General features: G+C 52.4%; 2 protein-coding genes across 6 annotated transcripts in view; both read right to left on the bottom strand.

Annotated features, from left to right (window-relative positions):
* STK40 (serine/threonine kinase 40) overlaps nt 1-9,313 on the bottom strand; it is a 38,114-nt gene extending 28,801 nt beyond the window's left edge. The window contains exon 1 of one of the 2 annotated variants that reach the window (XM_078073409.1): nt 8,935-9,313. The gene's annotated coding sequence lies outside the window, so the exon portion shown is untranslated. The remainder of the gene's footprint in view (nt 1-8,934) is intronic. The other variant, XM_078073410.1, reaches the window with a different exon arrangement.
* Nucleotides 9,314-15,674: 6,361 nt separating this feature from the next.
* LSM10 (LSM10, U7 small nuclear RNA associated) lies at nt 15,675-27,482 on the bottom strand. Of its 4 annotated transcripts, none has more exons than XM_078073403.1 (2): nt 27,422-27,482; nt 15,675-16,417 (listed from the first exon to the last, which is right to left on the bottom strand). In XM_078073403.1, the coding sequence occupies exons 1-2, from the start codon at nt 27,480-27,482 to the stop codon at nt 16,023-16,025; spliced, it is 456 nt and encodes a 151-aa protein (XP_077929529.1). In that variant the 3' UTR covers nt 15,675-16,022. The 4 variants fall into 4 exon arrangements, with proteins under 4 accessions (XP_077929529.1, XP_077929530.1, XP_077929528.1 ...); XM_078073404.1 differs by lacking the exon at nt 27,422-27,482 and adding an exon at nt 27,286-27,417; XM_078073402.1 differs by lacking the exon at nt 27,422-27,482 and adding an exon at nt 18,231-18,401.
* Between the last annotated feature and the right edge of the window lie 63 nt (nt 27,483-27,545).

Raw genomic sequence — 27,545 nt, 5'->3', positions numbered from 1 at the left:
AGCTCGCCCCTCCCGAGGGCCTCCGGAAGCAGCTGATGTGACAACAAATAATCCGTCACTGTGTGTGGGTGTCAGAGGAGGAAGGGACAGACTTAATAGCTCTTTCTGGGGCCGTGCTGCTCTGGTATCTCCCATCCAGAGAAGGAACCTGGGGAAGCAGCCAAGCACCCTGGCTTGGGAGACATTCCTGGTGGCCCCCTGGCTCTGGGGGGGCGGGGGGCGGCTTCTGCCTTGTGCAGCGAGGCCAGACCAGGTCACTGACAGCCCTCCCCTTTCATGCCTGCCTGCCCTGCTACTAAGGGGACCCATCCTCAGCTCAAACCATCGGTGACTGCCTTGTGTGGTGACTCAGCCAGGGAACCAGGCTTGCCACGGAGTCCCACGTGGAGTTCGGGTTCTTGCCGCCCACAATGGCCCAAATCACGCAAGGAGAAAAGAGCAAGGGACTGAAGAAAGGCTGGCTGAGTCTGAGAGCCACCTTCGGGTCCACGGTGCAACCTGAATATGTTTCTCGGCTGGGCCTCGGCTCACCCAGAGGAGAGGGACGGCGCCGCCCCGCACAGGGTTCCCTGAGGACCGCCGGAGCCGGCGTGGGGGAGGCACCAGACAAATGTTGAGTGAGTTTCCTTCCACCCCAGATTTCCAGAGCGACAGACGGCAAAGCCTGGGCCAGGCCCAGGTACATGTGACTCTCTCTCTTTATACTGTTGTGGTTGTTGTTGCTTTTTGGGGGGGAGGGGGCAGAGGGAGAGAGAGAATCTTAAGCAGGCTCCGTGCCCAGCATGGGGCCTGACTCGGGGCCCAATCTCACGACCCTGAGATCACGCCCTGAGCCGAAATCAAGAGTTGGATGCTCAACCGACTGAGCCACCCAGGCGCCCCTCTTTAACTTTTTAACAGCGAAAATCACTATACCATCACCCTGTAAGAAAGGCAACTGGGACTGGGGTCAGCAAACTGCCTTGCCTTAATGGCCTCTATCAAAAATGAAATCAATTAAATTTCACAACTTCCACAACGAACAGCACAGTTCACAGACGCTGCTGGATGCAGCTGCTCGGAGGGGCAGGACTGCAGAGGCCGACGGTGGGCCGGGCCGTCAGGGTGCCCCTCAGAGCCGTTCAGAGGGCAGCCCACACGCGAATCTCACCTGTTCTGAGCCACCGAGAGGCCACAGGGCTAGTGCTGGGGTCTGTGAGCCACCCCGACAGACATTCAGTGCACGCACTGGTGAGAGCATGCTCATCACAGGTCTGCTTGCCTGCTTGTCTCCTGAGAGGGTGAGCTCCTAGGAGCTAGGCCTGGGCCTTGGCCACTTCAGAATCCCCTGCCCAGGCTCAGGAGGTGCACAGAAAGTACGTGTTGAAACCACAGCCAACAAAGTAAAAAAAAAAAAAAAAATGCACACGTCGGGCCCAGCCCTTCAGTTCTAGGGATTTATCCTACACATATATGCACACAAGTTCACAAAGATAAATGTGCTCAACGAGGGTCCCTGTAGAACCATGTATAACCGTAAAAAACCACAAAAGATAAAACCACAAAAATCAAAACATGCATGCACACAGATATCCAGACAGGAAACACTCTACATGTCCACCAAGAAAGGACTGGTTAACTACAACACGTTCCATTCTATGGAATACTAAGTCCACACCTGCTAATAAAGATGCCTATGGTATATTACGTTAAAAACAAACAAACAAACAACAAACCAGTACTATTTGTATAATATGATCCCATTTGGGTAAAGAAAAAAAGATTATACATACCCTTGAATATGCACAGGAAATTTCTAGAAGAAACTCAACAGTGGATACCTCCAGGCAGGATGAGGGGCCCAAGGAGGGGAGAGAGAGTTTTATTTTATACTTTTCCATGTTGCTTAACTATTTTACCGTACACTACTATAATAATAATTTTTTTTAAATCTAAATTTTTAACCCATTAGAACCGTTAAGAGGAGTAATGGGCTCAAGGGCGGCCTCAGAGAAGGCACACCTGAGGGAGCATGGCATGGGACGCGTGTGGAAGTCTAAGTGTCCTGAACGCGCCAGCCGTGGGCCGCAGTGAGGCTGCGTCAGGAGAGTCGGGCAGGAGGGACAGAAGCACCGCTCTTGGTACACCTAAGCGCTCTCTCAGGTGGCCGCACACATGCTCATAAGGAACCTCCTGCTTGCCTGCTGGCGTCCACACAGGCTGGGAGGACCTCCAAAACGTCCAAACTGGAGACCTCAGGACGCCTCTTCCAGGAACCCCCCCAGACCTGCTAGCGAAGAGCTTACCTGGACCTCACCAGAGCTGGCCGCGGGGTCCTGACTGCAGGCCAGGCCCGAGGCTGGACCTGCCACAGACAGTAGCCCCTGGTGTGCAATCCCCATTGCTACCTTAGGAGCAAGGAGCATTGTGTCCATTTCACAGAGGAGAAGATGAGGCGGAAAATAGGCAGTGACTTGTTCAAGGTCACTCAGCTAGCGAGCGGCAGAACTGGGTTTTGAAGCCAGGTCTGATCTGAGCCTAGGCGCTCAACTTCTAGGTGATACGGCTGAAAGTCTCCCTACCCGCTACCTACAGGCCAGGAGGGGGAGGGACCTGCCTCCAGGAAGGGGCAGTTCCATTCTTCAGGCAAAGAAGGGACTGCTTCAGCTTTGCCAAAGACCCTTCCAGCTCTACAACCCCATGAGTCCAAGATTCCGTGTGGGTTGGACTCCCTGGGGCCAGAGCCTGCCCAGGATGAACGGCACGGCACGGGCTCTAGAGTCACCCAAGTAAGTGTAGGCCGGAAGTCTGGCTCTGCTCCTACCGGCTGTGAAACAGTGTACGGGTTACTTAGCCCCTCTGGACCTGGGGGTTCTCTTCTATAAAACAGACAGCCCCTCCTTCCTTAGATTCTGAGAAATTTTCAATAGGTACTGCAGAGTACTTAGCAAAGAACCTGGAAGGTGGTGGTAATCTGCCTTTTCTGGCTGCTTTCCTTCCTGTTCCTTCAGCAGGGACCACACTGGGAGAGCAGTCAGAAGAGAACGCACCCTGGGGAACTCCCGCCAAACGCAGTACCTCCAGAAGCTCCACGCCGACTGCGAAAAGGAGCAGGACTCTTACTCTCTAGAGCTGGCAGATGCCAGAAATGGGATTCCAAGAGCTCCACAGAATTTGGGGCCAGCCAGTCCTAAGGTCTCCCAAGGAACTGAGCTTCTCTCTAGAAGTACCTGCTGTCCCCCTATCAAACCTCAAACTAGCTTTGCCCCAAACCTAAAGACAAATGACAGGCACATCAGTCCTGCTCTTGCCAATTCCCGCTACAATGTCCAGGCCCCTTTCTTCTTCCTCCTGGATGCTTGGGTCACAGACTCTTTAAAAGCTAAACATCTTCTGTCTCTTTTGCCAAGTAGGTGGCAGTCCGTAAACATATTTAGAGTGGACAGCTTCGTTCTGAATAACAAGAGCCCTTCTCAGTTTTCTCTGGGGCTTTCCAACAACTAGAGTTTCTTTGAAATCGTCAGGCCTGTATATTACTGTACTGTGTAAGCTCTGGGGAGCCTGAACTCACTCCCCAGCTAGACCACCATTAATCAGAAGAGGATGACCACCACAGGGCTATAGCCTCTTCTGGGGGAGGAGTCCTCAGTGCCCCCTCAGGAAGGGGCACCTCAACTCAAAAGAATACCTTTGCTTGCTGGAGCAAAATCAGGCTGCTCCAGTTTATTAAAAGGGAGCTTAGAAATTCTTTAAAAAATAATAATAATAAAAGGTACTCTTTGAAGCAGCAACCTCTCTTCTAGAATCCTGCAGATTCCTGCAGATCCCTAAGGTGGGCAAAATCATATGCATGCAGACGGTCACTACAGCTCTGTCTGGAGAGCTAAAGACAGAGAATCACCTAAGTTCATCGGCACAGAGCTTGCTGAACAAATTATACACACTTGTAATGAAAAATGACCCAAACATCCACGTGCCAGAATGGAACCATGGCTAAGGCAGGAAGTAAATCAAACCAAGCGCTACCATCCCTTCCCCTCCCAGATCTTGATTACAGAGCCGCTGTGCACCCACAAGGCCCCAGTCTCTTCTGGAAGAAATGCTCTTGTTTCAGGTCACGTTCTCTTCTACCTTCTCGACCCCACAAACCCAAGGACAAAGCCTGTGAAAATCTCCCCAGTTCCAAAGGGCTTGTTTGAAACCCTGTCCCCCAGCACACGCTCTCCATAGCACAGTCAGATTCTGGTCTAGCTCTGCACTCCTGCAGAGCTCAGGGGGACAAGGGCATAGGGGCAGCTCCTTCTCAGCTCTCTGGTGGCTCTGAGTCCCAGCGGCCTCTGGCAGACACCTCTCCTTCTTGAGATGAGGCTGCTAACCCAGCCTAGGGAGTCAATCCAATCTCAAATTCTCGTTCCAGATAAGGTGTCCAGGGAGTACTGGGAAAGCTGTCTCTCCCCTGAGGATACGCTGCTGTCCAGGACCCCATCAGCTGAAGCAGCGTGGAGAAGAGCTGCTCTGTAGGGCCATCCGAAGGCTGGAGAAATCATAGGAGTTTTGCACACTCAGCCAGCTGAGTTTCTGAAACACTGTACGAGGTCACCTCCCTGGGCAAATCTGGGCAGGGGCAAGGTGAAGAGAGGGAAGCTGCCTTTCTCCCAGGTGCTGACTCAGGCATAACCAGAGGGAAGCCTGGCCCGAAGCTGGACAGGGTGCCACAGACTTTGTAACTGATCCTCTCCCGTGAGATGTGCTCAGGTCTTACTGATTGTCTTCCAAGCCGCCCTCTCTCTGCTCTCTCATTCACTCTGTCAAACCAGGAACCTTCTCGTCACCTGCCACCACTGCTCCTCCCTCAACCATCACTTCCAAACATTCCCAGAGTCTGACTGATTTCTCCCCAAACAGCTCTGCTCTCCGTCCGCCCTTCCTCTCCTTCCCAACTGCCTCTGCCCTGATCCAGGCCCGCACGAGCACTCGCTCTGACTGCCGCAGCAGCCTCCCCCTGCACTCCAGACTCGCTCTCTCCCCAGTCCGCTCTTTCCCCGCAGCTAGAGGGCTCTTGGGAAGACGCAGGGCTAACAGTACTTCCTCCACTTAAAACAAAGCATCCCATCGCAAGAGAATAAGAGAGTAAGTAGTTGAAGCATCTTAGACTGGCGCCTACCTCTCCAACACATCCCACAGCCAGCCCCCTTCACGCCCTGTGCCAGAGCCTCTCTGGTTTCCAAAGCTGCACCCACACCGGCACGCATCCCGGCCTGCGCCACGCTGCTCCCCTGCCCGGGGTGCCTCTGAGCCCTTGGAAAACTCTCCTTGCCCTCTGGGAGCCAGTTAAGCTCTAAGGGCTCTCCAAAGTTCTCCCCAATCTCCTCCTCCTCCCTTGGTGGTTCCCACTACATGCTGGACAGACTGCTATGAGACTTGCCAAACTATGCAAGTGTTAATTGGTTAGGAGTCGGCCTCGTCCCTGCTGGACCGCAGGTTCCTCCAGGCCAGGGGCTGCCTCTCCATCCTCCTTCTGCCACATACGGGGGCTCGTGTGTATGCAACTGGGGCTCTGGATTTTGAGCTACTACACACATCAATGTGTGTGATGCTTTTTGAGGATACTAATTCAGATACCAGACCAGGGTCACTAAGAGGGACACACAGAAGAAACTCTACATACCTTTTTTCTCATGAATACTTTAAAATATGATTTTTTTTTCCCCTCAGCACTCCTTCTGTTTCTTAAAAAAATGGTTCTTTCAAAGAGCTGGGCTGAATCATCCGCATAGCTCCCATACAGACTGGGTAAACTCCCCACAGATTTCCTTTTCAGAAAGAATACAATAAAATTCTGTCATCTTGTGATCCCTCAGGACACTTCTGACAGCTCATGGGACGCAGTTCCAGTTGAAACTAATTGCTTCAACTCTTTCTTGGAAGTTCTTTCCTACAGTCTGTAATAACACTTACCAAGTATTTCTCATTCAGTGTGTGCTAAATGTTCAACTTGCAACATCTTACTGAATCCTCACAACTGCCCTCCTAGGGAGGGGCCTTGATGTCCCCACTTTACAGATGACAAAGCTGGGCATGGAGAGAATAAGCTACCTCTAGCGACCAGCAGGGCTGGGATTGGAAGTCAGATCTGTCTTACTGCAGAGCTAAACAGGCTCTTAATGAGAACAGTTTGCTGCCTTTCCAGGTTGAATGAAAGACACGGGAGCGAGGGCAGCACCCTGTACGATAGGCCTTCTGAGAGGGCAGCCTTACCTCCCCAGCTGCTCAAGCGACCTGCGACCCCAGGAAGAGAGGGGCATATGCAGCAGGCACCCCCGTGCTGGGCGAAGGAGCTCAGAGCAAGGCAGGGAGCTTGACACCTGCCACCCTCTGCCTACAAGTGCCTTCTCGGCAGGGACCCCCCACCGTGGCACGGACTCTCCCCGCTCAGGGGCCTGCGGTGGCCTCTTGAGAGGAATCCAGTCCTTTAGGCTCTCCCCTCCTCGTCCCTCCTCTGCTGGGACTGACTCCACACAGATCATTCTAAAACACAGATCCAATCATGTCACTCCTCTGCTTCAAAAGCTTTTCACTGCCCTTGGCATAAAGTCCTAACTTGTTAACGTGGCATTTCCTTGTCAGCCGATACTGCCTTACCTGGCACCATGGTGACTTTCACACCACCATATGGAACAATCTGAGGCTTCTGGAATAAACTATGCGTGTACTCAGGGGCGCCTGGCTGGCTCAGTCAATGGAGCGTGCAACTCTTGATCTTGCGGTCCTGAGTTCCAGCCCCATTTTGGGTGTAGAGATTACTTAAATGAATAAATTAATTAAAACTTTCAATTGAAAAAACAAACTATGCCTGTACTTATCTCTAAGTAGAACACCTTACCCTTTCATGCTCACTGGCTAAGCCTTCCCATCCTTCTAGACACAGCTCCACTGTCATCACCTCTGCCAAGCCTTCCCAGGATCCGCCCCCCACCCAGGCTGGGCTCCCACGGCCCTCTGTGCCTGCTGCTGCTAGCTTTCTTACACCTTATTTCAACTACTTGTTTACAGGTCAGTCTCCTTTAACCAGGCCACCAGCTTCTTGAAATAAGAATAAGAGCTAACATGTATCATGTGACAGACATGGTTCTGTGTATTTTACATGTGTTAACTTTTTTTTTTTTTTTAAGATTTTATTTTTAAGTGATCTCTACACCCAGTGTGGGGCTCGAACTCACAACCCTGAGATCAAGAGTCACAAGTTCGGGCGCCTGGGTGGCTCAGTTGGTTAAGCGACTGCCTTCAGCTCAGGTCATGATCCTGGAGTCCCAGGATCAAGTCCCGCATCGGGCTCCCTGCTCAGCAGGGAGTCTGCTTCTCCCTCTGACCCTCCCCCCTCTCATGCTCTCTCTCTCTCATTCTCTCTCTCAAATAAAAAAAAAAAAAAAAAAAATCTTAAAAAAAAAAAAAAAAAAGAGTCACAAGTTCAGGGCACCTGGGTGGCTCAGTTGACTAAGCATCTGACTCCGGCTCAGGTCATAATCTCAGGGTTTTGGGCTCAAGCCCCTACACGGGGCTTCTGGCTCAGTGGGGAGTCTGCTTCTCCCTCTCCCTCCCCACTTGTGTGCGCTCTCTCTCTCTCTCCCTCCCCCCACCCACAAATAAATACAATCTTTAAAAAAAAGTCTAAAAAAAAAAAAAAAGAGTCGCAAGCTCCACTGACTGAGCCAGCCAGGCGCTCCTACGTGTGTTAACTTTTTTAATCTTCACAACAACTCTATGTTATCACTCCTGTTTTCGAGATGAGGACACTGAGGCACAGAGAGGTGATACCACTCTCCTACTGTCACACAGCTAGAAAGCTGCAGAGCCAGAATTTGAACTCAGGGAGTCTGGCTCCAAAGCCCATTCTTCACCACTATACCAGAGAGTGCTTGCTTCTCCAGGCAAAGACACGGTTGTTGTCATGTGGGGAATGAATGAATAAATGAGGGCTACCTCCCGAAACCGCTCATATAGCAGGGCGGTCAAGGAGTCCCGGAGCAGCTCACAAGCACTGTTTACAAACAAGGATTCTCAGGCCATACAATTACATATTCTGCTCTTCCTTATCTCATGCAAAACTAAGCCAAGAGGGAAATGTGCCCAGCCCAGGGTGACGACCTTCTTCCCCACTGCTCTCAAAACCAAGCAAAGCCAACCGGTTTCTCCCTTGACTTAAAACAGAGCAAAGTCTATCCTGCCACCAAAGGCACCTGTCATCTCTTCCTTCCGCCAACAAACGGGCATCAAACCTAGGGAGTGGGGGTTGGCAGAGAACGCAGGGTCGGAAATCCCAAAGCCCTTACCCACTGCCCGGAAGGTGTGGCCGAGTGGCGTGGGAATGGGCGGGCCTGACCCGGCACAGCAGGTGAAACTGACCACAGCGGCGTGCTATCTTCTAGGAAAAGGCCGGCCAAACGTAGCGCTGGCAGCCAGGTAGCTCTGACCCGCACCTGAACGCCTCCCGCGATGCCCAAATTTCCCCAGCTAAGACGGGTGAGAACTCCTGGAGGGAGCCCTGGCTGGCCCGCCCTGGGGAGTCGTTCTAACTTTCAAGTCCCTCTCGGGATCGGGAGGGAAGCATGGAGAGGCAGAGGGTGTCTCGGGGAAAACCTAGCTGAGTTCAAACGCCGGTGCCTTCACTCACTGGCAGAATGACTCCGGGCAAGGCTGGCAGTGCCCACCTCCCAGAGCTGCGGCCGGACCTGAGGCTCCCCGCGGCCGCCCGGTACCCAGCGCACAGCAGCCCCCGCCCCCGCCGCCCGGGAAGGGCAGACCCCAGCAGAGGAGGGGGCGTTCGCTGTTGCCATATCTGTCGCACCCGGACGGCCTCGAGCTGTCACCCCGGTCCCACCGCCACGGCCGCTGAGGCCCGCCCCGCTAACCCGCACCCCCCCGCCCGGCTCCCCGCTCCGGGACCCCCGCCCTCACCTTCCCCCGGTGCTCAGCGCTGCTCGCCCATAGTCCGTAGCCCGGAGCCGGGACTGCTCGGCGCTCCGTCCCGGGGGGCCGGGGCCGGGCCGGGGGCGTGGGAGCCGCTCACCGCCGCCTCCCAGCGCAGCCACCCGAGCCGCCACCGCCGCCGCCGCCTCCCTCCATGGCTGCGGCGCCGCCACCTGACAACGGAAGTGACGCACCGCCCCCTCCTCTCGGGCCAGAACCGCAGCCCCACCCCTCTCCCCCGACCCCGCCCCTCGCCTGTGTCTGCAGCCCCGAGGCCTCGGGATTGGGGCGCCATCTTGAGAATGGGCGGAAGCCTTCAGGCAGGGGGCCGGAATCCGATTGAGGATTGGCCTCAGGGTGGGATCTGGGCCGAAATCTGTGAAACGATTGGAGGCTGAGACCCTAAAGGGGCGGTACTTACCGCTCATCTATGTCTGCGGCGAGGCTGGGACGCGCACACCGCCCCCGCCCCAGCTCCGCAGGACCTCGCGTGCCCTACCCTCGCCCTGCAGGGTTGGGAGAAGTCTCCCGCAGTTGGAAGATCGGCCAGTTGCAGTGTATTTGTCAGAAAAATGGCTTTTCCTTGATCCCCATCTCTCTGTGCGGAGAGCGCTGCAGTTGGGCTCAATAAAATGACAGGAATTCCTGTCTCAGCTCTCACAATTTATTTCACTCTGGGGCCCTCGCCTTTGTAGAAACCCCGCTCCAACCTGAAGATCCCAGGAGCCTTGACCAGGGACGTTTACAGTGAAGAGGTCCTATAAACAATTCCAGCCATCTAACCTCTCAGTCCCTCCTGCTGCAGTTTCGGTCCCTTTCTCCTCCTCCTCCAGCAACCACGCCCTCCATGAATCAGCTTCTTGCACCAGCAGATGAGCCCTTTAAAGGGATTGCATCAGGCGGGTGACTCACTGGGGCCCTCTGAGACCCTGGCTTCCCTCCTCTGGCATCCAGAAGCTGCTAGAAGGGTTCAGTGGCAGCAGCACCAACGACCGACCGTGGCCCTACTCCTTTGTCTCAGAGGTGTGAGCCGGTGTGCTGGCCGCATGTCTAAGTCCCGGGTGTCTTTTCAGCTGTCTCCTGCGTCACTCTGTATCCATGTGTGGGCACTCATCGCCAAGCCTATGTGCCCTGCTGGGTTTTCCTAGGGGCGTGTGGCCAGGTGCTTCCGTGTATGTGCATTTGTCATCTCCAAACAGGCAGTGCCAGGACACGAGAGCCAGTGTGAGTCTGGCTGCCTCCTCCTGTGTCCATCTCTTTGTCTCTCTGAATGCCTGGTGCCCACTGAGCTGACAGGGCTAAGTGACAACAGGAATCAAAACAGCTCCCGCTGTTGTTGTCACATGCTGTGTTAAGCACTTTAGAGGCATCAGTGTTGGGAGTCTGTTTACAGAAGAAGCAGCAGCTAGAGCTCTGAGAGGGGAAGTAACCTCTCCCAAGACACACAGCTAATAATGGCAAGGTTGTGACTTGAACCAAGTCTGGCAGATGTGAGTCCTTGCTGCGTCTCTCACAAGCTGAGCGACTCCGTGTGAGTTCCCCAACCTTACCATTCTGTCGGAACAGGGATCACACTTCATGGGGTCACTGAGAGGATTGGGTGAGGATGGAAACAGCTTCTCACAGGACATGGCCCGTAAGAGTGCTCACACTCACTTCAGTATAGTTGGGGACTGAAAGGCAGGCACAAAGGAGCCAGGCCAGGGCCCCCCAGCGTCTGTCTCTGACAAAGGGAAAAGCCTAGGGATTCCGGAAGCAAGCCCTGACTCTGCCAGCAATGAGTTTTGGGTTTTCCAGAGTTCTAATTATCAGCTAGATGAATCACTTGGAGCTGACACCACCATCCCCAACCCCCAGAGACTTCCCGTTGCTTCACAATATAGCATTTTAACAAAGAAGAGGAGGAGGAAGAAAAAAGAGGGGAGAAGAAGTAATGAATAGAAACGAAAGGTGCCAGCCAGAGGAAATGAAAAACTGTCGTCAGGACACCAACATGAGGAGACTGGCTGCACCACGCGCGCACACACACACACACACACACACGCGTGCGCGCACGCTCGCGCTCGCTCCTGCTGCCTGCAGGCTCTCCAACTTTGGGTACACTGGCAGATGGTACTGCCATAACAAAGTGACGCCTGTCACAACAGCAGAGATGCTTGCTTGACGAGGTATAGGCAGATCTGCCTGTCACAGAAGCAGAGGAAGAAACCTTCACCCCTGAGGAGCTCCCTCACGCTTCTGTGACCCAGCATACCCTACTTACTGCTGGCTTCTGGCTTCTCCTTGTGGCCAAGCCCCAAGGCCTGGGTATGGCAAAGTTTCGAGTGCCAGCCCCACACCCGGTCTGGGCCACCATTGATGTGATGTCTGGGATGCAGGACGGTGTGGTATAATAGTTAAGATCATGGAGTTGGAGTCAGACAGACTTGAGTTCAAATCCCCACTGTGTTGTTCCCTGGCTCTTCGATCTGGAGATCTTGAGCAAGTTACCTCACCTCTCTGGGCCTGTTGGCTCCTCTGTAACATGAGGCTATGAATATATACCTCCAGGGTTGTTGTTAGGATGAAAGGAGAGGATTCTTCCGTTCCATGAAGATTTATGGCGTGCCTGCTAGGTGCAGAGCACTGAGTTAGATGGTGGGGGTCCAGGGGGACCAAACAGACTATGGCTCTGCCCTCCTCCTGCCCCTGGCACAGGCCCTAGCCGGTAGTCGGAGTCAGCAAGTGGTAGCTATTTATGACGACCATCTTGGCACTCAGCCATTAACTTCACCATGGGACCTGAGGAGAGCCCTCCCCCTTCCCTTTCACTCTGAAGAAGCTGGGCCTCAGTTTCCTCAACTGTAAAATGACAGAGTTGGATTGGACCAGTGGTTCCTGATCTTCTTGCCATCAAAGCTTCTCTTAGTATTTTCCCTCCACACGAGCCTCATATTCGGTAAGATTTTGTCTCCCATACAACCCACATCAAGTCATTTCTTCCCTTTTATTGATTATAAGCCTCGTTTTACAGACCCTAGGGCTTGTGATCAGGGGGAGCAAGCCAGAGTGACCACTACTCTGTTAGTGTAATTCCAGCCCGAAGCAGAGAGCACACCAGCTTGGTCACCCTTCACATACTATGTGCTATTTCTCTGGGTCCTTTGGGAAACATTGACAGGAGCTCAAGGGACCCCTGCTGCCCTTGGGCGGGGGGCCCTTCAGCTGGGGATGCCAGACTGGAACTCAGGGAGCTGGATGCTCTCCTTCATGTCCCATCTGGCTGAGAGCCGGGGGCAGGGGGGGGGGCTGCATCACTCGGATGGCTCCCGGGGAGATCTGAACTTCCAGCTGTATGCCCACCCTGGCAGTCCCCTCCTCCAAATGACAGAGACCTAACACAGTGTGTGCCTCTTCTCTCCAGGAGGGCAGGGCAAGATGGGGACCCAGCAGGCTACCTGGAGCAATCAGAATTTCTTTGTTCAAGCATACGTGTACACCACCATGGGGGGCATGCTTGAACAAAGACCACGGCAACGAGCAGCAAAACACCAAATCCAGTGGGGCGATAACATTTGGAAATATGTTTTTCATATTTTCTTTGGTGTCCCTCCCTTCCCTTATGCAGATAGTTACGTTACTCTGCCTTCGTGACTTTGGGAAACAAATGATACAACAGAATGTAGAGCTCATTTTTAGCTTCTGAATTCCAAAAGCCTAGCCTTCAGGGAGGAATGGAAAGAATTTCTATCCACGTACAAATTTAGAAAACTGTAGCAAGGGGGATCTGGGAGACTGAGACTTGTGGGGGGGGGGGAGTCCCTGAGACTAGACCAGCTTCTCCTCAGCCTGGGAGCTGGAGGGTGTCAGCTGGGTCTCAGGGCCTGGGGAGCACCGAGAGCTGTGCCCTTTTCCTGGGGGAGTGCCAGGAAGGAACAAAACCCTCCAAAGAAACAGCTGTGTGCTGCATTTGGGCAAACAGGGCCTAACTAAGCCAAGAGCCTAAGAATTTCCTGGGCCTAATAAGGCCTGGGAAAAGTAGAATAAAAATCTGAACACCGAGAGAGGTATGGGTTACTCCTGAAGGGGTCTGTGGGTCAGGGAGGAGCAACTTGGTGGCAGCCTGAGTGGGCTGACCACAAAAGGCCAGAAGGAAACGAGGACATCTCAGCGATGCTAGCATGATTGGATGAGCATCAGACCAGACCACCTTTCCCACGCTGGCCACCTTTAAGGGAAATGTGCTAGAATTCAACCAGTTCCAAGGAAAGGGAGAACTTTGAATCGGCGGCATTGAGTTTCTGCCACGCTGGCTGAATGGGGTGAAGTAGGAACTCAGCTGAGTTAGGAACCATTCAAGTTCTGCTTCTCACGCACTGGGAACTGGAACCACTACGCTCCTCACGCACAAGGCCTGGTATCATTTGCTCCAGCCCTGTCCCCTTCTCTAGCCTCACGTGCTTCTCTCTCCTCTGATGGTCTCAGTGATCAGGTTACTGCCCCCACCCCCAGGGTGCCCGCCCCAGGACCTTTGCACTGGATGCTTATTCTGCCTTCCCTTGGCTCTTTAAACAGCAGGGTCCTTCTTGGTTTACATTTTGCTTCTTCAGACCACACTTTCCAAAATAAAACCATCTCTGTGTTCTCTCTAGAATACCCTGTTTATTTCCTTCATGACATCTGTCAGAATTTTTACTTTTTTTAATGGTCAGTCTTCCCCTGTAGAACCTCAGCTTCCCGGGGGCAGGACCCTTGTCCATCCTGACGTTCCTTCTAGCAGCTGGTATGGTGACTAGATAGCTTAGTGGAACAAATGGTGGCAGCAGCTGGGGGAATCCGGCTCGCCATGGGCTCTTGGGCACTAAGCTCACCCCCCATCCTTCCTGGGCCCCTGGCAGCCTTTCCCAGCAATCCAGGACCAGATGCCAAAAGACCCATATCCCTGGGGCTTGCAGATTTAGGGGTTCAGCATGAGTGTCTCAGCCGGCCTGTCTCCCCTCCTTCAGCTCTATCCTTCCAGCGCCTCACGTAGGGATGACAGTGGGCCTGCGGGGTCTGGCGCGCGATGCTTCCGATGTTTCTGGAATGAGGACATGTGCTTGGGTCTGAGCAGTCCGTGCTAGCCTGAGGGCTCCCCTCCCCGGCCTGGGGGCTCTCCCTTGCTCTGCTGAGGCCACAGAAGTGCTGGCACACCACTTAAAAGCACGGGATCTCTCCTCCATCTCCGGGCCAAACTCCCAGCATAAGCCCTCTTCACGTTTGGAAACATCTGCGGACATGTGGGAGACATCTGCAAAGAGGCTGCTGTGGGACTCCCCGCATTCGTCCCTCCGGACGGGGTGGCCCTCCCCGCTTACTGCAAGCACGCTGACATCCCCACGACAACCCCACAGCGAGGCCCTCCCTTCTGTGCCTGCCCTCTGGTTCCTCTGAGCGCGGCAGGTACCTTGTGGTGCTGCTCCCCTCACCTGGGGCTGTCAGAGGGGCCTGGAAACTCAGAGTTGTCGTCTCCCTGCTAGAACCCACTGTTCTCTCCTGAAGGCAGAGGTCAAGTCTCAGGGACTTCTGGGACCTCTAGGCGATGAAATAAACAGTATTCCAAAGAATCATGGTGGGTGGGTGTGTGGGTGTTAATGATGCAGATTCCTGGGTTCTGGATTCTGGTTCACATCGGGGAAGGGGGAACCAGCAAAGCGGCTTTTCCAGACACGTCCCGGTGGGTTCTGATGAGGTGGGTCAAGGACAACACTTTGACAAAGACTGGGAGGGAAGGTGAACGCGGTGCCTTGAGCTGCTAGTGCCCAAGTGGGCACTCAAGTCCCCCTGGAGAAGTGAAAGCATCCGAAGGTCAAAGGCCCCTGCCTTACTTGAGACTCGGGCGCGGCAGTCCTCAGGCTGGATTTCTGCTCGTGGTTCTTGACCACCTCCCCCACTAGACCGTAAGCCCCGCTCCGGAAGGGACCAAATCTAATTCGACAGTGTGTGCTCAGCAGAAGGCCTGGCACACGGCAGCTGCTCTGTGGATGTTTGATGAGGACACAGCTGTTCTTATTGAGATGGTTGCTTGCCCGTGGCAGGGCTGGTATGGCTGCAAGGCAGCTATGACAAAGACCTGGGTTCTACCCGAGAGCCCCTTCTTCCTGAGGACCCCCAAACTTCTCAGAATCGGAGCCTGATTTCTTGCTGTTGGATGAGCTCCCACACTCGAGGGGAGCGCCCAGGATTACCTCAACCTCCCTACCTCAGGGAAGAGCAAGGAGACGAACAGCCTCTTCAACAGGGAATCTGAACAGAAAAGCCACTTTCCATCTGGCCAGACTGAAGCACTCACCTACAATTCTCAAACTTTACTGCTTATTAGTATCACCTGAGAAACTTTTTTTTTTAAAGATTTTATTTATTTATTTGAGAGAGAGAGAGAGAGAAGGAGCAGGGGGAGCAGCAGAGGGAGATGGAGAAGCAGGCTCCCCGCTGAGCAGGGAGCCCGACTCGGGGCTCGATCTCAGGACCCTGGGATCATGACCGAAGCCGAAGGCAGACACTTAACCAACTGAGCCACCCAGGTGACCCTCACCTGAGAAACTTAAAAAGGATCCCAGTGTCCAGGCTACACCCAATACCAATGAAATCTGAATAGCTGATGGTGGGACAGGTGATGGCAATGTGCTGCCAAGTTTAAGCACCACTGCCCTATGACGTAGGACCCACACGGAGCCCAGCACACATCAGGGAAAGCATGAGGCACGGACTTGTTTGTATCCAAGTTTTCTGAGAAAGCAAACACAACTGTGAGAAACCGGAACGCTCAGGGGTGGCTCAGGCTGAGTACACTCGAGAACCCTCGCTGGGAGAGGGCTGAAAACGATTTGGCAGATTCCCTAAATCAGTAAATCAGATTCCGATGTAAATGATCAAGGCCACAGACAGGTAAGTAGGATCCCAGAGTGAGTCTAGGAGACGGGACCCTGTGAAAGGCAGCTGTGACTGGGCCGGCCCCGCTCTCTTTCCGGGCTCTGGGCAGGGAGAGGAGCAGGCGGTTGGCTCAGTAGAACTCTGGAGGAACCTGAGTGGGGACTGGAGCTGGCCGAGGGAAAGGCTCATTTATACTTTTTGGAGGGAAATTCCCGCCGGCCTTGGCCCTTGCTGCCGAAGTTGCGCACCCGGTGGATGACCTGCAGCTGCTGCTCAATGGTCGCTGTGATGTTCACATCATCTGGGATGTGGACATAGCGGACATTACGGCCCGTCACGAAGAGGTCATCCAGCTCGACCTGATGCCCCCAGCGGTCTGTGTAGGTGACGTTGGCCAGGCGGATGTTCATGAAAGCATCCACATTGTCTATGCGTCCGCGGGCCACGCTCTCATCCCGCAGGTCCACGGTGGTTACCTGGCCCTGGAGGCCCTGCAGCAGGATAATCAGGCTGTTCTCAGAGATGGTCCGCTCCTTCACCGAGTGGCTCACTGCCATTCTTCCACACCGAAGGCTGCTGGCTGTGGGGGGAGAAGCACACAGACGGGAGCTGTGGCAAGCTAGGGGCTGCAACTGCCAACTCACCTCTACCAGGCTCTAGCACAGACCTCTCCAAGTCGGCCTGGCTCCCCAATCTCTGTGTCTACGGAACACCCTTCGGTGCCAGGTGCTTCGTACACACGTCTCACAGAATCCTCACGCTACCAGGCAAGCGAAGAATTACTTACACTCATTTTGTAAATAAAGAAAATATGAGCAAGAGATGTGACTTGCCCAAGGTCACACAGCTGATACCTGGAGGTGCTGGGATTCAAATCTATCACTGCCTGACTCCCAACCTCACACCGCTACTTCTAAACCCTCACTGCCAAGGCAGAATCACCTGGTGAGTTTTTACCGGCTGCCACCCCCCACCCCCAGAGGGTCTGATTCATTTGGTCAGGGGTGGGGCCCGGGTATCCTATTTTTAAAAGCTCCACAAGTAATTCTGATGTGCGTCCAAGTTTGAGAACCGCTGCTCTAAAGTGTAATTTACACCCTTGCCAGTCTGTGGACCAGCACTTTCAGCATCACCCAGGCACTGGCTAGGAATGCAGAATCCTGGGCACTTAGGTGGCTCAGCTGGTTAAGTCAGCCTTCCGCTCAGGTCATGATCCCAGCGTCCTGGGATCAAGTCCCAGGTCGGGCTCCTTGCTCAGCCGGGAGCCTGCTTCTCCCTCTCCCTCTGTCCCTCCCGCTGCTGTGCTCTCTCTCGCTCTCAAATAAAAAATAAATAAAATCTTAAAAAAAAAAGAAAAGAAAAAGAGATGCAGAATCCCTGGTCTCTCCCCAGACTGACTGAAAGAATCTGCACTTTATCATGACCCCTATATCAATCACCAGTAGTTCTCAAATGTTAGTGTGTATCGGAGTCACCTGAGGACTTGTTAAATTGCAGAATGCTGGGCTCCCCTCTCAGTTTCAAACTTAGTAGGTCTGAGGTGGTGCCCAGTAATGTAATTTCTAACATGTTTTCAGTTAACACTGATATTGCTGGTCTGGGGCCCATGCTCCCGGAGTGACTGGTCTACACCATGCAGCCACCACGGAAGTAGAAATTTTGGTAAATTGGAAAAAAACAAAAAACCGCAACATGGCAGCATATAAAACACATAGGTTTTGAAGGCAGAGAAAAATAGGTTGGAATCCTCACTCCACCCACAAACTGTAAACCTAGGACAGTTACTTAATGTCTCTGAACCTGTTTCCACATCTATTAAACCAGAGGCTAAACGAAGCTAACAGAATCTGCCCACACGGAATGTACTTTGCTTTCATCACGTCCTGATGCTGTATTAATGTAACTCTGTCTTATCTAGCCCCTCTTTTCAGACTCTCAGTGGAAGGTGGTGGAACTTTCCCCCCTAAGACCTCACTCAACCCCTACCCGGGCTGTGCAGGGTGGCATTCAGTGTAGCAAGCCGGACCACACCACCGATGGGGGCGTCGGGCCGGAGGAGTGTAAGGACCCCACCCAGGCTTCACCAGAATGCGCCCCGGCGAGGATAAGGGCTGCCCGGAGGGACTGCAAAGGGGCAGTCCCGGGCTCTAGGACGGGCTCTGCCACTTCCCAGGAGAGCGACCTCGAGCAAGCCGCTTAGCTTCTTCAAGCCTGTTAGCCCAGCGGGAAAATGGGGATGGTGACGACCCTTTACTCACGGAGCAGTGGGGGTGGGCGTGGGGAGACGGGCTCTACTCCGCAAATCGGGAAGGAAGCGCTTCCCCCGCTCCCCGCGGCTCTCCGGGGTTCCGGGCGCCCCAGCGCTCCGCCCCAGGCTCTGGGACCCACCGCACCGGATTCCTTCCGCTTCCCGGTCCACCCCGCGCCGAAGCTAGCGGGCGCCTGGCGGGGCGTCCTCCCTCCCGCGGCGGGACCAAGAAGCCATGGCAACAGCTGGGCCACTCTGTCCTCCCCGACCATAGAGAGCGCGGCCGACGCAGGCCCGCGCCACCGCGGACGCGCCCGGAACTACAACCCCCAGAATGCCTCGCGGGCCGCGGGCTCGCGCTCCGGCGACTCCGGGCCTGCGTCTCGGGGTGTCTCTTTCACTAGAGCCATTCATTCTTTCAACAAACACTCATTGAGCCTCCACCGTGCGTCAGGCCGCCTCCCCGGCTCTGGACACACATCAGTGACCAAGGAGACGAGCTCCCTGATCTGGTGACCCGTAAATCTACTTGGGGGCGGACGTCCGTAAGAAAACAAACAAGAGGGGCGCCTGGGTGGCTCAGTCGTTAAGCGTCTGCCTTCGGCTCAGGTCATGGTCCCAGGGTCCTGGGATCGAGCCCCACATCGGGCTCCCTGCTCAGCGGGAAGCTTGTTTCTCCCTCTCCCACTCCCCCTGCTTGTGTTCCCTCTCTCGCTGTGTCTCTCTCTGTCAAATAAATAAATAAAATCTTAAACAAACAAACAAGAAAATGATAAAAGCCCTTCAGAGAATTAAAATAGGGTGACGTGATAGTGACTGGGTGGCTTTTTATTGAACGATCAGGGATGTCCTGAGAAGGTGACATCTGAGCGGAGATCAATGACATAAAACCAACTTGTGAAAACTAGGGGAAGAGCACTACAATTAGAGGGAACTGTTTGTGCCAAGGACCTGGTGGAAATGTGCTCGCCAATTTGGAAAAACGGAGAAGCCAGTAAGACAGGACAGTGGTATGCCAAGAGGTGGGAGAGGGAGGCAAGAGCCCGAGCACCTGCGGCTTTGTAAGCCAAGGTAAGGGCTTTGGAGGCAGTGCCCAGCTTCAAATCTGCTCCCTGCTGACTTTCCGCAAGTGAATCATCCTCTCTGTGCCCCGGTTTCCTCATGTATTACTAGAAGTGCAATGATGGGCTATCAGAGGGGAGTGTCTGGGTGACGTGATCTGATTTACATTTTTCAAAGGTCACTCTATAGCCATGGTAAAAGCCTCAATTTCCCTGTTAGAAAAAAACAAGGTAATATCTATCTCAGAGAACTGACCTTCATTCATACATGAAAGCACCTGGTTCTATAGGAAGTAGGCTTGTTTCATTCCTTCACTCTCTCATTCATTGATTTCCAGCTCCCCCAGAAGCCTTCCCCTTTTCCCAAAGATCACAGTTGGTCTCTTCTCATCCTAAAAATACAGTCTGCCTTTGTCCATGCAAACTACTCTTGTTCTCCTACCTTCCACACTTGAACTTCTCGAGGAGGCCTCTACACCTGTGGTTCTCCAAGTGTCCTTTTTCCAACTTCATGACCATTCTCCTGTTTTGTTTTTTTCTGGGGCATTGTATCATTTGGTTTCATAGATTTCTGATTGTTTCTTCTCCATCTCTCTCTCTTTTTTTTTTTTTTTTTTAAAGATTTTATTTATTAATTTGAGACACAGAGATACAGAGACAGAGAGAGAGCATGAGCAGGGAGAGAGGCAGAGGGAGAGGGAGAAGCAGGCTCCTCGCTGAGCCAGGAGCCCGACGTGGGGCTCGATCCCAGGACTCTGGGATCATGACCTGAGCCGAAGGCAGACGCTTAACCAACTGAGCCACCCAGGCGCCCCTCCATCTCTCTCTCTTTTTAAACCCATTTCATTCTCCTGCTCCCTAACGTGTGTGCTTTCTCTGGGGCTGTATTCCCAGCCTCGCTCTCTAATTGGTCACGTCTATCCATGCTGCCTGCTACTATGTGCTGAAGTCTCTTGTCTAGCTCACCAGCACAGACTGCTCTACGGAACTCCATTTCCCAACTGTCTGTTGCTTATTCCCACATCTTAATGGTCCTTGAAAGTCAGCACGTCTACAAGACAGATTTATCAAGTCCTTCCCAAATCAGCTATTGTTCTGATTTTTTCTATTTCTGTGGTTGCTACTGCCATTTTCCAGCTACTCAAATTGGGCACCTTGAATAAACATGATAACTTTGGTCATTTCTTGATTCCCTACACTTGTCAGTCATTGAGCCTTGCAAATTCTTGGAAGAAGGGTCTCCCACCCTTCACTTGCCTTTTTATTCTGACTGCCGCCAACCCAGTTGAGATCTTTCTCTTATTTGATTCATTATAAAAACCATCTTACTGGTCTTTGTGTCTCATGATCATTTGCCAACGGATTCAAAATATTAATTATGATCTTATCATTTACCTGCTAAGAAAACTTTTGATTCACTAGCAGAATAAAGTTCTAGTGCTGACATTGATCTGATTTCAACTCACGTTCCATCTGGATCTCTTTCAGGTTCTTTACTCAAACCCTCCAGCCAGTGTTTCTTAAAGTGTGGTATGGGAACAAGTTGCCTCCGTGGAAGGCTTTGTTTCACGGAATCAGAAGCAGAGTTCGGAGAGCTGCACATCCAATAATGCACACTAAAATTTGAGATCCAATGTCCTCCTCTCTAGTTAGACCTAGCCACTCAGCAACTCAGACAAGCCCTCCACTCCTGCCTCTGCCTTTGTTATCCTGCTGCATCTGCCTTGGATCCTCTCTTGTTTATCTTTGGATGTTAAGTCCAATCCCTCCTTCAAAGCCTGGCTCAATTGCTGTACCTTTCTGAAGTCTTCACCAATTACCCCATTTGGGAGTGATCTCTCCCCTAACCCCTGTAACATTTTGCTTGCTGTATGTTTGCTTGTCATATGCAGATTCACCATACTTATTTATGTTAATCCTACTTCCTCCCCTACTAGTCTCCTGGGTTCTGAGACAAAGAGAAGGCCTTAGGAGGCCCAAATGCTTCACACTACAAGACGGTTATATGAGGAACACTGGCTTTATGATTGTGGTGAGAAGGTGACAGGGATCTGAATGAAGACGGTGGCAGTGGGAATGGAAAGAAGGGCTGAATGTTAAAGACTGAAATAAGCTAATCAGACTCCCTGAAGGCTGATTAGATCTGGAGTGTGGGTGGGAAGAGGAGGAATCAATGACTAACATTTTTTTTTTAAGATTTACTTATTGGGGTGCCCAAGTGTCTTGCAGTCAGCTCAGGTCATGATCCTGGGGTCCTGGGATCAAGCCCCATGTCGGGCTCCCTGCTCAGCGGGGAGTCTTCTCCCTCTGCCTCTTTCCTCTGCTCATGCTCTCTCTCTCTCAAATAAATGGATAAAAGATTTATTTATTTATTTTGGGGGGGCGCACTCAGGGGGAGGGGCAGAGGGAGAGGGAGAGAGAGAATCTCAAGCAGACTCCCCGTTGAGCACGGAGCCCGAGGCAGGCCTCGATCCCAAGACCTTGAGATCATGACCTGAGCTGAAATCAAGAGTTGGACGCTTAACCGACTGAGCCACCCAGGAACCCCTAAAAAAAATTTTTTTTAAGTTTATTTATTTTTTTAGTAATCTCTATACCCAGCATGGGGGCTCGAACTCACAATGCCCTGGTCAAGAGTTGCATGCTCTTCCGACTGAGCCCACCAGCAGTCCCTTGATGACTTTAAATTTTAAATTTTAACTCTGGGTATCTTGAGAGATGGTGGAATGACCCTGTGGGGGCTATCTCATTTTTTGGCTACTCAGCCAATTAATCTCCTTTCCCCACATTTGGGGAAATCTGATGTTCTCTGCATTTCGGTGGCAAGTGGGGTTCTGCTTCCCACTACAGGTGATTTAAGGGCCAGATGTTGTCTCTGGTCCTCGTCAGTTATGGCGTGTGCTTGTGACCTAAGCCAGCAGGGACTGTTCAGGCCCCATCCCGGGGTCTGCGCCATCCAGGCCTCGTTGCTGGTCCCCTCCTGTGCTGCCCTGCCCTTCCTGGGCTCCCGGCCGCCCTCTCACGCTTCTCCAGTCTTCCTGACAACCGTGAGTTGCCTGAAGCCCTTTAAGTACATTCCTTCTCTAGTTAAGTAGCCAGAATTGGTTTCAGTTTTTTGCAATCCAACACCTAGCCTAGTACTGGGCCCACTTGAATTGCGTTCATTTCAGGAGCTTGGATGTCTCTGTTCCCTTTAGATGAGCTGTTCTGGTTCAGTTTCTAATTGTCAGAGGGTCACAGAATCCCGAGAGGGCAATTCCCAGGTCACCTGCTCCTAGTCAGCACCCAGTGTGCAAACCCCTCGACAGTCCCTTGCTCCCAAGCGTTTGAGTCCATTGTTAGGATGTTTTTGGTAACTTCTACCCATTGCGTCTAGTTCCTTTCTGTGGAAAATTGTCCTATTCTGTATTACATTTAATGATTTATTTATTTGAGAGAGAGAGAGAGACCGTGCACACTGGAGCCGGGGGAGGGGCAGAGGGAGAGGGGAAGCAGACCCCCAGCTGAGCACGGAGCCCCACTCAGGGCTCAGTCTCACGACCCTGAGATCATGACCTGAGCCGAAACCAAGAGTCAGATGCTCAACTGACTGAGCTACCCAGGTGCCCCTGTATTATGTTTAATTTTAGAAGTTTCTTTAGCCTTTTGAAAGTAAGGTAAATGTACCAAATAAGTAAAAATGACATTAGTGTTGGACACTGAGTTATGAGGTGATGTGGAAGATCTCAGGGATAGTGAGCCTGCAGTCCAGGCAAGGAGGGGGTCACAGAGATTTGCGAGTCAATAGTAATAGTTGAAAATAACAGCCTCTTGGGAAGAAAGTGATGTCAACACTTTTGGGAGCTGCAGGGCACAGGAGAGCCTGTGGTCTGGGGGGCAGGGTGAGGGGGGGAGATGAGAAGAGAGTGAGGAATGGGGAGAGAAGCCGGGGGTGAAACAGGGGCCATCTGGCAATTGACCTAGCCATCTTTTTTTAAGATTTTATTTATTTATTTTGAGAGAGAGAGAAAATGAGAATGCACACAAGCCGGAGGGAGGGGTGGAGGGAGAGGGAAGAGCAGACTTCCCGCTGTGTGGAGCTCACCCTAGGGCTCAATCCCAGGTCCCTTGAATGATGGATGACCTGAGCTGAAGGCAGATGCTTAACTGACTGAGCCACCCAGGCGCTCCTGACCTGGCCATTTTGACAGACTTTTTAAAAATGGCTACAGCAACATCTGTACCATGCAGGGCAATCCTCAGTCAGGAGCCACTGAGGGAGAGAGAGGAAGTGTGGTCAGAAAGTAGGATGTGAGCCACTGTGGCCAAAGGGGGAGAGAGTTTGAGGAAGAAAATGGAGTTTATTTATTTACTTATTTATTTTTAAAGATTTTATTTATTTATTTGACAGAGAGAGACACAGCGAGAGGGGGAATACAAGCAGGGGGAGTGGGAGAGGGAGAAGCAGGCTTTCCGCGGAGCAGGGAGCCCGATGCGGGGCTCAATCCCAGGACCCTGGGATCATGACCTGAGCCGAAGGCAGACGCTTAATGACTGAGCCACCCAGGCGCCCCGAAAATGGAGTTTAGCAGGGTCAAGAAGAGCCTTCCAAAGGCCCAGGGGAATGGGGATGAGAGCAGGCCATTGCATCGGGCAGAGTCACAGAGTCAGGGCTGGAGGAGAAGGGAGAAGGATCTGTGTGGTGACAGGAGCTGGAGGACTGGGGGGATGGGGGAGGCGACCAGGAAGCCTGGAGTGCGGCTGAGTGAACAGAGGAACAAGGACCACCTGGAGAAGCAGAGTCCCAAGGTGTGGGTGGGAGCATTTGGCTGGGAGTTCATCCTCAGCAGCCATTCAGATACATGTCTGAGGTGCAGAAAGAAGGCTGGGTGTGACTGAGAGAAGAAAGGGTACAGATCAAAGATATGCTGAAGTGGGGAGGATAGATGAAGGAAAGCACATGAAAAAGTGGTAACTGAAGGGCGCCTGGGTGGCTCAGTCGTTAAGCGTCTGTCTTCGGCTCGGGTCATGATCCCAGGGTCCTGGGATCCAGCCCCGGATCGGGCTCCCTGCTCGGCAGGAAGCCTGCTTCTCCCTCTCCCACTCCCCCTGCTTGTGTTCCCTCTCTCGCTGTGTCTCTCTCTATCAAATAAATAAAATCTAAAAAAAAAAAAGTGGTAACTGAAGCTGAGAGGCCTTGAGGATAGGACGTCCAGAAAACCTGCATCAGAGGTCCTTGGCGGACACCACGACTTCCCCTTGGACCGCCCCCCACAAAAAAAACAATGGCCTCAACATTTCGAAAGTTAGAGAGTTTTATAAAGACAAAGGAGGGCAGAGTGATCTGAGGCAAATGTGCCTGTCGGATTTAGGAGTCCTGGGTCTGCCCCAGCTCTTAGCGGAGTAGCTTCACCATGACTAATGCAATTGGGGTTTCATGTAGTTTGGGGAACTGACAGAGAAGGTGATGTTATTTTTGTCAGCAGAGGCACCACTGGCCAGAAACAAAAAGAATGTAGTGTGTGTGTGTGTGTGTGTGTGTGTGTGTGTGTGTGAGTAGTGGGGGGAAGTGTTAATCAAATAATTCAGAGTAATTTCCATTGGCCCTTGGAATGCATTTTGACGTTCTCATTTGAAAAGGATGAGTTATGATCTGAGAATTTATTTCACGTTAAGTCACAAAGCTGTGAGGGCAAGATCCAACTGTGACGGGGTTTCCGTACTCCAACCCCTGGTAAACACTTCCTTTAACCCCCTCTCCTGCCAGCCGTCCAGGAATTTGGCAGCTGAGGAGGAGTTACCCAGGGCACAATACAAAGGGAGTGAAGGTTACATAAAGGTTGTATTAGTTTTCAGATTTTAATTTGGGTCTTTATGATGAGGTACTATGGTAAATAGATATATTTTCTAAAGTTTGCATTTCTCTTTCTGTGGTTTTCCATGGCTTAAGTTGACCTCTATCCTGGATATAAACCGGTGATAAAGCAGGTGCAAGTGGATGAGGGACTGTGACCCTGTTTAGACCTGAGGATCTCCGGGATCTGGTTACCATGTTGGGGATGGAAAAAGAGAGTTCACCTTTAAGAACTGCTAGATACATGGGGCGCCTGGGTGGCTCAGTCGGTTGGGGGTCTGCCTTCAGCTCAGGTCATGATCCCGGAGTCTGGGGTTTGAGCCCCACATTGAGCTCCCTGCTCAGTGGGGAGCCTACTTCTCCCTCTCCCACTCCCCCTACTTGTACTCTCTCTTTCTGTCAAGTGAACAAATAAAATCTTGAAAAAAAAAAAAAGAATTGCTAGATACCTATGTGGAGTAGGTGGCTTTCCTCTTAGAACTGAGGGCAGGGCTAAATACGCCTTTCCCCCTTTTCTTTTTCCCCTTCACTCTCACTTTTTACACCTTTCTTCTGGGAGCCATTAAAGAACTTTCGTTCAGAAGACTTTTCTAGAACTTTGCCTTCCATAATCTGTAGGGCATGCCAACACTATATGAACAGGAATGGAATAGTTTGAAACTCAGCTGTGAAGAGGTTAGTCACAGGAGAGCTGAAAGAGAGCAAATTTACCCCTGAAGCATGGAGTGGGGGGCGGTGTGGGTATAAATCCCAGTTCTCAGCTCCCACCTGGGGCAGGGCCTAGCAATCTATACACTCATCACTGTAACTGGGCGAGCCGGCTTTAAGCCCATGAACAAGTTCTTTCTCTTTCTTCCAGGTGAGGGAACCAAGGCTCAGTGAGAGTGACTGCCCAAGAGGTCATGGTGAATTTGGGGCAGGGCTGGGGCCAGAGCCCAGTGTCCTGACTCTGACAACAGGCCACCTTCCCCTAAAGCGCACTGGGCACTACGGGAGGATACTCTCGTATGCGGGGGCCTGGTTTTAAATGAACACTATTGTGTTGTTAGTACCCAGTTAGTACCCAGCCCACATTCTTGCCAGAGCAATCCCTGTCTTCCATTTTCTTTGCCTCCTCTTGCCTCCTTTCTCTGCATGCCCTCAAACACCACACAGGTAAACTTGTTTTTCTCAATATCTGTGCAAGTATAGAGACATGAAAGTCAAAGGTTGCCTCATCACAAGGCTGCCCTACCGGAGATCTGTATCTTGTTTATTTACTGAGGGAACAGACACGTTTGAAATCATCCGAATGGCTCTGGGATAGGTGAGGGGAGGAGGCTGCTTCTCGGCAGCTGGTGGCCCACCTCCAAGGCCCTAGGACAGGCCTGGAGCAAGCAGTGAAGTCTGGGTTTGTAGCAGCATGGTGGGAACCTGACTCAGAACAGGATAGAGCCTTTTCCTTCATCTGTCACCTTTTCAGGCCACCCCAACTAGTGTCGAGATTGCTTAAGAGAGACTAAAACAGAGGGTACTTTGTAAGCTGTAACAAGCAGCTTATGGCACGCTATGCTTCTCCTCCCCAAGAGACCTTCTGTGGGGTTCTGCAGGTAAGAAGTGTAACTCTCATTGGTAGGAAGCAACGTGAAGTTCATTTGGTGACTTATCTTTCTGTATCCAAATGCTATGCCTTAGGCAGGCTAAAGACAGCTTCCCTGGCCCTCACGTTCCAGAAGTACGTCTGCCTCCACTCTTGTCGCAGTGTGAGGGGCCAGAGTGGTCCCTGTGGTTGGCTCCATCCCAGGCAATGACCAGCTCAGCTCCATTTCTCTCTTGCCTTCTGCCATTCTGGATATTCCCTCCATGGGACTCAATGGACCTTGACCTCTAGATGTTGGCTGGCCCTGAGCCTGCCAGTTACTCAGTCCAGGAGGATCATGTGGTGGAGGGCTAATGCTCCTTTCTGAAGCAGTTCGGGCAGCCCTGGCCTGAGATATTTTACATGGATCTTAATTAGACTTGGCCTCCTGCCAGGGGAAGTAACTCATCTGGTCCGTGGAAGGGAAAGTGGCACACCACGAGTGCCTCCCACGTATCCCACTCACTTACGGCTCTGCCTGGCCCCTGAGGGTGAAGTGGAGATGGATGTCATGGCGCATCATGCTGGGGGGTCTTTAGAAGGCAAGAACACTAAGTGGCAGAGGAAGACTCTGGGGGTGAGGCATACATATCAAGCAAACCGTTTCCTTGTTACACATTTCCATATGGGATAAGCCCACACCACATACAGATAGTGAGATGTGCAGAGAACGACAGAGAACACCCACGTGCTCCGCGTGGGGCCCAGCTGCGTGTTCCCGGTCACGGCTTGGCTTACTCAGCCTCTGAGGTTACAATTTCCAGGGCAGAGGAGGACTGTCTAAACTGGGCCCCAACCGCCTTTCCCACCTATTTCAAACTCACTCGCAAGGCTGAGTATGTCCCAGGAAGCTCTGAAGTCTCGTGATGACCAACAGACAGGCATCTGTGGGCTGCACGTGTCCACAGGAAAGGTACAGTTGAGAGCAGCAACAGCGACTCTGGTGCT

Source organism: Halichoerus grypus, chromosome 5 (assembly GCF_964656455.1).
Source record: "Halichoerus grypus chromosome 5, mHalGry1.hap1.1, whole genome shotgun sequence".
NCBI classification, from domain to species: domain Eukaryota; kingdom Metazoa; phylum Chordata; class Mammalia; order Carnivora; family Phocidae; genus Halichoerus; species Halichoerus grypus.
Note: the sequence above shows the minus strand (reverse complement) of the source record. Positions and strands in the feature narration are given on the sequence as shown.